At 25.5% G+C, this 13,979-nt stretch overlaps 1 protein-coding gene across 4 annotated transcripts in view; it reads right to left on the bottom strand.

Annotated features, from left to right (window-relative positions):
- The window catches only part of LOC124810515 (astacin), a 69,951-nt gene that overhangs the window by 7,237 nt on the left and 48,735 nt on the right, over positions 1-13,979 (bottom strand). For all 4 annotated transcript variants that reach the window (XM_065787393.1, XM_065787390.1, XM_065787392.1 and 1 more), the window contains 2 exons: positions 9,704-9,827; positions 4,450-4,628 (listed from right to left, as the gene is read on the bottom strand). In XM_065787393.1, coding sequence (XP_065643465.1) covers positions 4,450-4,628; positions 9,704-9,827 — 303 coding nt within the window. The remainder of the gene's footprint in view (positions 1-4,449; positions 4,629-9,703; positions 9,828-13,979) is intronic.

The raw sequence follows: 13,979 nt of genomic DNA, 5'->3' as shown, positions 1-13,979 counted from the left end.
GACCTTAAATAGGCAGGAACTACCATTCCCATCATCTTTACCAAAAAATAAAACACAATCTAAAATCAGATAGATCAAGCTACAAAAATAATTTTAATGGTATTTTTAAAATATTTGTAAATGACACTGCCCCTACCATAAATGCAAAAATTTGAATTTTTTGTATTTTTGGACTAAGCAGTCTTTAGCAGTTTTGGTCCCAGCAGCTGCTAGGACCAAATTTTCATCTGCACTGGTGGGGGAGTTTTTTTTTCGATTTGGAAAAAAGTGTTAATATTTATGCTATTACAAGAAAATTTTCATCTTTTTCAGCTATACCATTTCCAAAAAAATTAAAATGTGTTTTTTAGTCTAACCCCTAGTGTGGATAAATGGTGAGTCATTTACCAGTATGTAGTTGGTTAATAAGAGTTTGTAATCTTTATAACCAACTATAGAAGAAATGAAGAGAAGAATGAATTTGAAAAAATGTCGATAAATTTTACAAAGATGTAAAATGCGAAGAAGTTTTGGTGGAAAAGCTTGCGATGTATGTGAAGTGTAATGAAGCTCAAATGTATGTGAAGTGTAAGGTGATTGTGATGCCAAAGAAGCACAAAGTGAAAAGTAGATCTTTAGTAATTGGTATCTTTAAATTGCTAAAACAAATTGGTCAAAAGTTGTGATGGAAAAAGTTTTCAAAAAATCTTAATGACAAAAAAAAAGGGAGATATTGACCATGAACATACCACATTATAAAACTAAATTAGTCTAGCAGTTTTAGATCTTCAATATAGGTAAGTTTTGAAATATATTGAATATCCAGTTTTATCATTTACAAGCAAGGAGCAAACAGTTTTTACAAGCAAGGAGCAAACAGGCAAGGAACATATGAAATATTGACAACAAAGTTATATTAAAAACTGAAGAAATTAAAAATTTAAAAAATTTAATTTAGAAACAAATAGTTTGTGCATGTGTCTTATATTGAGCTGCCATTTTTCAGAAAGAAATGACAGTAGAGCATAGTAGTAAAATAAAAATAGATGTATTATAGGATATTGGAAGCTTTATTTTCACTATTTTTACTTTTATATCAGCAGAACTGATGAATTTTTTTAGATAGAATTTTTTAGAATTTTTTAAAAGTTACTTTTTGTTTAACATTTTTATTTTTTTTATTGATTTTTTTTTTTATTGATATATGTTATTTTTATTGATTTGTTGTTGTTTTTATTGATTTGTTGTTATGTAATTTAATGCATATTTTTACTTTTTCATTCGTTTGGAAATAAATGTGGTGCTAATGTATGTAAAAAAGAAAAAAAAAATTTTTAATTAAAAAAAATTTTTTTTTGTGCATTTTTGTGCAAAAGTGCACTGTTTTTGGATTTGAGAAAATTGATTCAAAATTAATGCACAATGATAAACTTGCTTAAATTTATCATTTTGACATCACCTGTGTTAGTCTAAAGTTTTAAGATTTAATAAAATCAAGTTAAAAGCCACAGCCATGTTAAACTCATCATCAGCTGAGTATACGTGTCTATACCTAACTTGTATGTCAGTATTTATGGTAAATGATGAGCTAATTAATTAATAAAAACATTTTATTAAAAATATGAATAAAAATGAATCTTATAGATACTTTTATAACTTTTTTTGTTTTTTAAACTCCATTAGCCAGGTTTGCCTTTCTTTTACCCTTGTCTGAAAGGAGATCATTATAGGAACGAGATGAGCAACTAATATGATTCCCTCTCTCTTAAAAACATCGCATCGCTGAAATCGATGAGTTTTAAAAAAACGACTTTTAACTCAACTGAAGAAGACTTAATGCCAATTTTTGAAACAATTAATAAAATAGATGATATTTTAATTAAATTAAATAATTTAAATATTTAAGAAAATCAGATTCGTGGAACCAAATTAAGATACAGATTTGAATTCACAAAACTGAAATCTCCTTTGTCAAGCTACAAATGCGTGAATTACCAGATGAAGCAGTCAATTCTCTTTATAAAAACCAGTTTAAAAATAATCTTGACAAGTATCAACAAATATATAATTAATATATTATACTATTTTTATCAAAGGAATACAAAAAACATACCAGAAAATGTTGAAAAAAAACATACACACAAACTTTTTAATTGATTTCAGTACTTTCTTCTCAACTGTTATTTGTAACTATTCTATTAATTTATATTAGTTTGACAATTTCTTCTAAAAGGTTGCATAAAACTGCTTATGCTGACCAATTTAGCAACATTTAAAGGTTTTTCAAATATTTTGAGATGTAAAAGTCAAGTATTTTTGCAATACTCATTTTGTTATTTTTTTAATTCTACATAAAAGATTACCCAATAACTGGCTAACATCTAACTCAGGACACTCATTATTGATAAATACTGAAGTTTATATATTTGACCAGTTTCTGAGTTCTTTTTCTTCTTCCTTTCCAAATAATATCAAAACCTTTCTTAATTTTGTAAAATAACACCATTTTTTAAAGATGTTATCCAACAAGTTTTAAAAGTATACACTAACAACTGCATTGGCTGAATACTGGCTCAATGGAGCTACAACATTAGTGTAAGAACAGCAAAATCTTGGGTCGAATACTACGTTGGCCAAATGTTGGCCCAATATAAAAAAATATCCCAAAAAACCCATTTGGAGAATTCAAATAATATGCCGAAAAAAAACATTGGCTAAATGTTTTTGTTTTGAAACACATGGTTCTGTGATGTAGACATTAATGAAAAATTAGTTTAATATTTTCTATGCAGTAGTGGTGTAGTGGTAGAGTGCTTACTTCATAAACAAGAATTTTTGAATTCGATCCCCACACAAATATAAATATATATATATATATATATATATATATATATTATATATATATATTTATTTGTATATATATATACATATATATACAAATATATATATATATATATATATATATATATATATATATATATATATATATATATTTATTTGTATATATATATACATATATATACAAATATATATATATATATATATATATATATATATATATATATATATATATATATATATATATATATTTGTATATGTATCATATATATACAAATTTGTATATGTATCATATATATACAAATATATATATATTTGTAAATGTATGTATATATATATATAAGAGTATATATATACACATATATGTATATATATGTGTATATATATACTCTTATATGTTGTTTGAAAGTTTTTTCCATATTTTGTTGACAAAAAGTAAAAATTAAAATGCAAGACCAGAATTTTTTATTTTATTAATTTATAGACTGCCAGCCCAAACCAAACCGTCAGTCAATGTAGCAGCACTCCCTTGCGGGTCAGGCTAAAAGATAGTAGATGTAGCAGCACTCCGTTGCGAGTCAGGCTATTTGTCTGTCGATACAGCAGCACTCCCTTGCGAGTCAGGTTATTTGTAAGTCGATGTAGCAGCACTCCCTAGCGAGTCAGGCTATAAGATAGTCGATGTAGCAACACTCCGTGCATGATTTACAGTAAAAAAAAATAAAAATAAAAACATTTTATTAAAAGAATTAAAAATAAAAACATTTTATTAAAAAAAATAAAAATAAAAACATTGTTAATATTGTTAAAAACATTTAGAATGTTTTTAAAAACATTCTGGTCAATTAAATTTGCATTTTTGTGGTTTTTTTAAAAAACGATTAATTTGTAATTAAATTAATGGTTTTGACTTTCATCTAACACGCAAATGTTGGACAAAAGCAATTAAAAGTGACGTATGTGTTGGCGTAAGAATCACTTTTTTCCTTCCGCTCTTCCCAAAGACAACAAACTATATATATATATATATATATATATATATATATATATATATATATATATATATATATATATATATATATATATATATATATATATATATATATATATACATATATATATATATATATATATATATATATATATATATATATATATATATATATATATATATATATATATATATATATATATATTAGAGTGGTTCAAAAAAAAAAAATTTAAAAAAAATATCTGCAGCTTGCACCTTAATGTGTTCTATATGATAAAATAACACTAGATTTAAAAGTTTTTTGAATAAAAAATACTTTTAGGGGTGTCTCAAGACCCTTGAACATTTAATGGGTCCCTAAAATTATCAAAATTTTTTTTTTTCAAAAGTTAGAAAAAAGATTTATTGGGTCTCAAATGATTACAATTTAATTAAAAAATTCCAAAAACTATCATTTTATAAAAAAATTTAGATTTTAGATTTTACAGCCTAGAAAATGACATTTTTCAACTATAAATAAAAGATAAAAGATAAAAAAATTTTTAATTAATGTTTTTTTATATATTTTTAGTTAAACAAAAAAAAAACAAAAAGTTAAAGTCATACAAAAATATAAAAACAAATCTTTTAATCAGACTTACCACTTTGCACGTTGGTATAGTTCACGACAATATATTTATTACGATCAATCCTTTGATGTTCATGACCAAATCCCAAAACATGCAAAAGTTCATGAACCATAACAGATAACTGCATACAACTACCACCAAACTTCATAGAATCTATTCCAGCTGAGTAATAGCCAACAGGAGACTGGCACCTAGTAATAAAAAAGTGTTTATAAAGTTTATAGAATAGACCAGTTTAATTAAAAACTAATATATATTTTTTTAAATTGCCAATTATATTTTGACAGCATAATCTCTTTTGAGTATTTTTTATCTATAAAAATAGTCAAAAGAGATTACGCCTGCCTATTATAAAATTTCCAAAATATCTATACTATGTTTACAAGAAAAATTTGAAATTAAAACTCATTTAGATCAAGAAAAATTACTAAGAAAAAAACCCGAACTAATTTCTAAATGCAGATATGAAAATAAGTATTTTTTAAAAAATTATCAAAAGAAATGACCACACTAAAATTATCCTAATTCTAAAGAATTCTTTTCATGATTAATTTTTTAATTTTAATGTAGTTGATGCAACTTCCTGGTTGCAAAATAACTACAGTTATAATGTAATATTTTTGCTTTATTTTGAATTTTTTCGATGCTTAGACATTGTTCCTGATGAACTTACTGATGGTGAAACAAATTGTTGAAGAAAATTAGATGTGTTTTTATTAATCTATATATATATGTGTGTGTGTGTGTATATATATATATATATATATATATATATATATATATATATATATATATATATATATAAACTTCATTGATGATGCCATACTCTAATAGGGAGCTGGGAAAATAGAGCCCCATGATCTGCTGCCTTAAAGAATTTGCTTTATTAGGGAAAGGTTAGGAAAAAATTGTTTATATACTGTCTTTAGGTTTTACTCTGCCTTCGGGATCTTAGTTGAGTAAAACCTAAAGACAGTATATAAATAAAAATACTCATCTTGGGCAGATGATAACTGCATCTGGCTACTCTCTTGTAAAAGGCCTTCTAGGCAAAGAGTTTAAGGATAAGAATTAATGTTCTATTGATCATTCCTTCTTGAACTATTAGGCAGACACGAATGTTATATTAATTATTATTTCTGTGTTATATTAAGTTATTATTATTTCTGTGTTATATTAAGTCTTACTTAGGGATTTTTTCTTAGCATTCATATTGATGAAAAAGACATACAAACTATAATGATTGGTACACAAGTAGATTGATATAATTGTCTTTTGACATTATAATGATTGCTACACAAATAATTCTCTTAAGGCATTATTTTCTGCATGAAGAACATCTTGTGTGAACGCATATAAATACTGTAGGTTTTAGCTTAACTTATAAAAATAAATTTACAAGAGAGAAAAATGATTAGTTTAAAACTAATTAGATTATTTAGTAAAGTTGTAAATTTTAATAAAGTAATAAAATTAGGCGGATGCCCAATATTATTACTATATTATATAGATATATACATTATTTGTTATAAAAAATAATAAAAAATCGTTTTATATCATGTTGTGACGCAAAACAAATAAAATCTGCAGGAAAGAGAGGGGGGGGGGAGGATATTCTTTTCGCGAGTCTGAAATATGGTGCAAATTAAGTAACAAATTAAAAACATAGCCAGGATAAATAAATTTGTCTGTTTTCAATATAACAGAAAACATATAAAAAACAATATCTTTTCTATATAGTCTTTGAAGTAAACTTTTTTTTTGAGCTTTTTTTGAGAATGTTAATTTAGTTTATTAATGCTCCCTTGAGCATAGTCATAAGAAATATATTTTATAGACATTTATATATTGACTACGCTTGAGCATATTTTATTGAAAAGATTTCTAGTGATGGTTTTTGTTGTAACTGATTTTTTTTAAATAACACATAAACTGCTTTGTTTTATGTTTCAATATCATATTGTGAATAAAATAAACTTATTTCACCGCACAAATATACAAAAAACAATCTCCTTGACATTTTTCTTCTGTTTATTTTACCTTATTAGGTCACTTTAACATTTAACAGCAAAACTAAACAAAAAGACTTAAATTTTGCATGAAGAAAAAAAAAGACTTAACATAAAAATTGTTTATTCAAGCATTGAATTCAAACATTGTTTATTCACGCATTATATACAAACATTGTTTATTCACGCATTGTATACAAACATTGTTTATTCACGCATTCAAAGTGTGTATATAATGACAATAATATCATTTTTAGTTAAGTATTTTTCCTGAAAAGCTCAAATGTTTAGATTAATTAGATCAACCAACTTGATGATTTTGTAAAATATATTTTAATATACTATAATGCCAATTCATAATTTTTATAGAATAAATACTGTAAATAATTATTAGTCATTATTTATATAATACTATGCTACAATGCAAGGTCTAAAAATGCTAAAAGCGAAAACTTTATATAAAATAAAGGGAAAAATATATATTTTTTTAACAACATGTTCATTTTAGATTATAAATGTAAATATATATCTAAACTTGTTATAAATGAGTTCTAAACAAGTTGCTTTGATAAAAAAATATAAACTTATATATATATTATTTCATTTTTTAAGGCTCCTGAAAGAGTTGTATCAGCTTTCCTGTACAGAAACAAAAATTGAAGGGCTTATTGTGAAACAATGACAAGCCACAAAAACAAATATTTGAGAAAAATGACTTTTAAGTTTTATTTAAATCTATAAAATCACATTTTGCAGTAAGATGATTTTATAATTATAGCTCTAATTTTAAAAATTATGCCTTGATATCTTTTTGGCTATTGCGTATACTATTTATGATTATAAAAATGATAATAACTCATTTTTGAAAAAAGTGTGGCTTGTCATTGTTTCACAATAAGCCCTTCAATTGTTCATGTACATGATGCATTAATATAAACAATATTATTTCTTTATAGTAGATAACAGTATTACTAAAAACATATCAAACTAAAAACTATGAAATGCAAATAAAACAATAGTGCTGTCACATTTTAAATAACAAAAATTGACTTTTTAATAAAATTTGCTGACCACAAATGCCATATGCATAATGCTTATGCAGTAGTTATTTGTGAGGCACTCTATTTAATACTTTTTCAAAGTTGGTTAAAATTACATCAATGCGATATTCTTGATGTAATGGGTGATAATGTCAGTGTTTTTGTGTGTAGGTGATGTAATTTTTGTCTCTGGGTGATGTGTTTTGATGTAATGGGTGACAATGTCAAGGTTTTTAATAAATTAGTCACAATTCATTTTTGACACCATCCGTATTGTATATTATATAACACAATCCATATTGTATATTCAAGATGACTCTACCAGGGATCAAGATGGTATTACCAGGGACATGGTGGGGATATATATATACATATATATATATATATATATATATATATATATATATATATATATATATATATATATTTTTTTATATTATATATAGTTAGAGGTGACTTAGTTAATGTGTTAACTCACCTGTATTTTACTATATATGTATGCTTGTGTTCTGTCTAAACCTCTGGCGTGATGTTCACTCACACATAAGTTGCTATAAGTGCATGTTTGTGTTCTATCTGAACCTCTGGCGCAGTGTTGGTTCACCCCTTAGTTACTATATGTATGTTTGTGTTCTGTTTGAACCGCTGGTGCAGTGTTCTCTAACCCATAAGTTACTTTAGGTTCACCCCTTAATTACTATATCTATGTTTGTATTCAGTTTAAATCTCTGATATAATGTAAGCTCAGTAACCAACTAGTGACTTTAACTAGTGACTCCAGCTATAGAACTTTAATCTTTAGTATTCTGTTAGATGTAATGTTTTTTCTAATGCATTTCCAATATATTCCATCAATGTTTAAAGTACTTCTTACAGGAAGTAACTTCTTATACTTACTTCAGGTCAGGTCAGGTTCAGGATCATCACTGCTATTGGTATAATGTAATCCAGTACTATATGCCTCATGCCTTATAAGATTTTTTTAGTCAAAGGCTCTCGGTTAATTTAAGGCTAGAGATGGTGTCTCGATAAAAAGACTCATCTTGGGCAAATGTTAACTGCAGTTTCAAAGATTGTAAAAATCCAAACTTAACTAAATAATAGTTCTCTAAACATGTAATCTAATTAAATTTGTTCTTATAAAAAATATTCCATAAATTCAAACAAAATTTATTATTAGGCAAAAAAAAAACCATTGTTTGAAAGATTGTAAAGATATAATGCGAATTTAATCACCTAAGATGGTAGCCATTAATTCAGTTAAACTTTTTGATTTAATTATTAATTAGTAGTAAAATTTCAGTTTTTTTTTGTAGTTAATAAAGAATTAAATTCTATTAATTTTTTAACTTGAATAGTTCCTGAAAATAACATTAGTGATCTTTCAGTTCACCTTTAATAAAAGATCTTTAAAACTACTGTTAAGTCAAATTTCCTAATTTACTGTTGGTAGGGTTTTCTTTGCTTTTTAAATTCAAAAACTTTCATGTTCTTGTGCAGCTGCTATTTGTAATTTTTTTCATCTTTTTCACAAAAACAGCACTTTTGAGAAGATCTTTTTATTAATGCAAAAATCAATGTAAAAAGGTACTCTCCTATGCTAAGCTCCATTATTCTCAGTTTACCAAATCTTATATTTTATCTCAGAAGTTAGATTCTAAAGATTTTAAAATATCTTTAGCAATGTCATTAACAAAGATAAGCCTAACATTACATCTCTAATATATTGTTCTGATCTTGTTACCTCTAGCAGGGATAAGGCAGAACTACTTAAAAAGAACTTTTCCTTTTAACTTGTCTCTCGAATGAATTATAAACTTATGCTAAAAATGGTCAATCAAACTAAAACTATTCCTGTCATTCCAAAGAAACAGACTAACATATTGTTAGATATCCAAATCACCAGCTTCTGTTGCTGAAGTTATTTCTTTCTTTAACTCATCATTTGCCAGTTATACCAAGTGAATCAGGAATTCTTTTGAACACCTTGGTAATAACACTGTAACAGAAACAGCTTACAAATAAAGTGTTATACTTCCATAACATGGTTGCTAAGGGTGTTGCTAAGATTAAGAATCTATACCAATAAATTTAATTAAAATTTTTCTTCTAATTCAAATGATAAATTTAGATTCTATAACAAATTTTGATTTTAAAACAACTAAAACAAACAAAAACAAAAAAGACATTTAATCAAACACATTTCAAATAACTTACGGTTCCATGTCAGCTCTTTCAATTTTCAAATAAGTTTGTTCGTTTGTTCTTGGTATAAATTGTATGCAAGTTTGATTTTGAATATGCAACATGGCTTTTTTAGCTGCTTCCATTTCGCTTGTAGCTAAAAGAATGTATAAAAAATAATAGTAATGAAAATGAGAGTTTAAGTAAATTAATAAAGTTAATATGAGTAACCATAACAACACATTAATAAAGTTAATATTAGTAACCATAACAACACATTTGACTTTTTTTTAAAAAGATAAAAAAAGGCTGTTTCATGGTCACCCAAACATAACAAGTTAAAAATGTTTGCATTTTTAGTAGATTCTAATAACTTCCTGTTAATCATAAATCATAAAAAGTGTTACAAAAATTTATGACATCATTTATGACATCAGACTAAAAGTTGAACTTTTTAGATGAATGGAAAATAAATTTTTTTAATTTAATTAAACTAAGCAATATAAACTAAGCAGAAAACTAATCTTTATTGATAAATAGAGAAATACAGTTAACTTCATTTTGCCTATTTTTTTTTAATAGAACTTTTCAGAATTTTTTCAAAGTTGAGATAATGATTTTTTTGATTTGAATATGATTTTAAATTTAAAAGTTTTTAAATTTAAAATTGTAAAGTTTAAACAAGTTTAAATTAAATATTATATACAAGTTTTTTAAAAAGAAACACTATTTTCTATGATAAAATAATCCAAAAAATTATGCTGAGTAGTTTGGAAGTAAATTGGAATTTATAGGTTCAATGCTGTCAAAAAGGGTCTAGAACAGGGTCAACACATTTACATGTTTAAACATATACATACATAACACACATAATAAGTGACCAGGGCCTGGCCCTGTTAAATATGAAACTAACTAGCCCCAGCAAAATTATAAGATTTAACAGGGGTTGACAGCCAGGGCTAGTAAAAAATTTATAATATAGCATGAATATATATGCAGCCCTTGTAAAGAAGCATTATGCCATTTGAATTTTATGTCTAAAGACTGCCGAGATATAAGATGACATCCGGAGGTGCTTTCCAATGAAAATGGAGATTATTTAATTTAATAACAAACAACTAATTGAATTTTCTTATTAAAGTGTATTTATTTCTTGGAACTTATCAACTCTTGAAACAATTAACAGACATTGATATATAATCAATTGAAAATTAATAAATAATATTAATAATTTTTAATTACAAATAATTGAGAAATAATAAATATGGAACTAGTGGAACTCGTAGGTCCAAAAAAAATGAAGGTGGAACCAAAAACAAGATGGAGGACAAAAAATTTATATTGGAAGATGGAAAAAAATACCTGTGTGAATTATGTGAAAATATTATTAAGGATGAAGAGGAGAATTGTATTTGTTGTGATAACAAAAAATGTAACAAGTGGTTCCATAAAGAATGCAGTGGAGTTTCTGATTCAAAATTATTTCTCATAAAAATTGTAAGTTAAACTGGTGTTGTAATGTTTGTACCAATCTTATTGAAAGTATATTGGAAAAAATCAATTCTTATTGAATTTCTTATTGAAAGTATTATGGAAAAAATAATTATCAAAAAGAAAATAATGGCATTAAGAATTCTAAATGAAAATTTAAATTTAAACAAAGAAATCAAACTTATCGTCATTAATTGCTAATTCAAAATCAAAATCTAAAAGAGGAGGAAAAAATTAAAAACAAAGAAAAAGAAGTAGATCCTACTAGAGTGGAAACAAAGTCAAATGAAAAAAAGAAAATAGTGAAGTATTATTAGTAAAAAATGTTTCAAAGGATAATGTGAATACTAAAAAAATTATTAAATAGAATTTGGTCCTAGCAAAAAAGTTGTAGAAGTTATTTAAAAAAAATGAATGACAAATTGTCAATAGAAGAAGTTAGCAAAAAAAAGCTAACAGTTAGAATAGAATTTATAATTAACGCCAGTGAATAATACTTACCCCAGAAGAATGTAATTATAACAAAAAAAATTATAAGCTGAAATAGCTTGGAACAAGAGTCTAACTTGGTTGTGATTAAAAGAAAATTATTTTGAAATGGTAATGCTGACCTGATTAACATGGATATGGACAGCAGTCTTTTAAATAAGCTGAAAAGAGAGATAATCGTCTCTACATTAACTGACAATCAGTGTATGTGAAAAAGCATACAAACATTATCTATTGTTACAAATGTCAAAGTTAAGGCCACTAAGCAGACAAATGTCGCAGTAAAGTGAGTTACTGTACTTTCTGCGCTGGAAGTCATGCTTCTAACAAGTGTAAAGATAATAAAATAAAGTGTTATCTGAACTGTTGTAAAATTAATGAAAGATTAGGGTGATCACGGGACACTAATGTGTACCATCTACCTCACTCTAAAGGTTGTCAAATATTCCAAGAAATTAAAGGAGGAATCGAAAAAAACCTAGAATAATCAAAGTCCAAACATATAATATATGTGTTAATCAATATAAATGGACTGGTTAATAAAATGGATGAAGTTAGGAAATATGTAAGCGAATTCAAGTCACACATAATTGCATGTGTTGAAACACATATTACAGATGATATTTATGAAAAAGAATTCGAAATTGAAGGCTTTAAAAATTTAATATATTTGACAGAGAGTAAGCACATGGGGGGATGTTAATTATACTATAGACAAGATATTATTAATTAATTAGGAGTCATAATGAAAGTAAAGAGGGGAGGCTTCTTAGTGCAACATTACAAATTTTTAAACAAACATTTAATATTTTTGTATTATATAAATCACCTTAATTTTCTGCAGTATCATTTTTGAATTTTTGGGACAAATGGGTAAATAATATTAGTATTAAGTATAAGAATATTGTGGGTGACTTTAATCTGAATATCTTGAAAAGTCAAGTATAAATGAAAAGTTCACAAATATAAATCAAAATTACAACTTAAAGGTTTTCAATATCCCCACTAGAATAACGGATACATCTAGTATGTGTATCGATTTATTTGTAATGTAAACTCAGTGGAAATTACACATAGTGAAAAAAATAAAACTTTCTGATCATGAGTTTGTTTGCTGTAATCAAAAAATTTATGTTAAAAAGAAGACATCTAAATTCAAATTCAAATTTCAGTACTAACAGTACAAATTGAACCAAAATTATTAAATTTATATTGAGATAGACTATGAAGAATTAAGTGAATTGATTATGGATACTAATGAAAATAGTAAAGAGCTTCAATCTAATACAAAGGATGTAAATAAAATGGCTGAAGTAATTATACAAAATATTTAAACTTGTATCAATAAAAAAGTCAAAACGAAAGAAGTGAAGAGTAGCGGTAATAGAAATCCAAAATGGCGGAAGATATGGATTATACATGCTTTTATCAATGTATATGGATTATACATTGATAAAAGCATGTAATCAGTTAACAAAAGAATGGAATAAAACTGAAAAAAAATGGAACGGATCATAAGATATGTAATGATCAATTCAAAATAGTTAACGTTGTAGAAACTATAAGAGTTATTTATTAAGATGCTTAAAGTCAAGGTTTTTTAAAGAAAAAATTGATGAGGTTAAACATGATATTAAACTAATGTGGAAAACCTTAATAAAATCTTACTGACTTGTCTCAAAAAAATAAAAAGAATGTATTTGAAGAAATTATATTTGAAGAAAATGGGAAAGACACTGCAAGTAATAAATATATTAAATTTTTAATCAAAAGTATTAAAGACATTGATAAGTCTATTAAATCTGAGTTAAATTATAATGTTAAACAAAACATACATATAAATATTAACATCCTCCTAATGATTTCAAACTAATAAACATAAATGATCTTGATAATATAGTTATAAATATGAAGATGAAAAATTTAATGTGTGAAAATATGAATGTAAAAATATTTAAAAATATTTATCCAAGTGTAGCAGTGAAGTTATTAGAAGTAGCAGTGAAGTTATTAGAAGTAATTAATTTGTCATTGAAGACTGGTATTGTACCAAAATCATGGAAAAAGTCCACAATAATGCCAATCCCTAAAACAAACTCATGGAAACAACCGGAATATTTAAGACCTATTAATATGTTGCCTGTGCATGAAAAATTATTGAAATACGGGTTTACAAACAAACTTTTTGAATCAAATGATTTATTGTATAAAAATCAATTTGGTTTTAAGAAAAAAAGATCAACTGAAGATGCTTTACAAGTAATTCTCTCAATCTGGAGATTAGCATTAAAAAATAATAAACTTGTAATCACAGTAATGCTGTACTTAA

This window comes from Hydra vulgaris, chromosome 01 (genome assembly GCF_038396675.1).
Source record: "Hydra vulgaris chromosome 01, alternate assembly HydraT2T_AEP".
NCBI classification, from domain to species: Eukaryota; Metazoa; Cnidaria; class Hydrozoa; order Anthoathecata; family Hydridae; genus Hydra; species Hydra vulgaris.
This window is presented reverse-complemented; position numbering and strand designations above follow the sequence as displayed.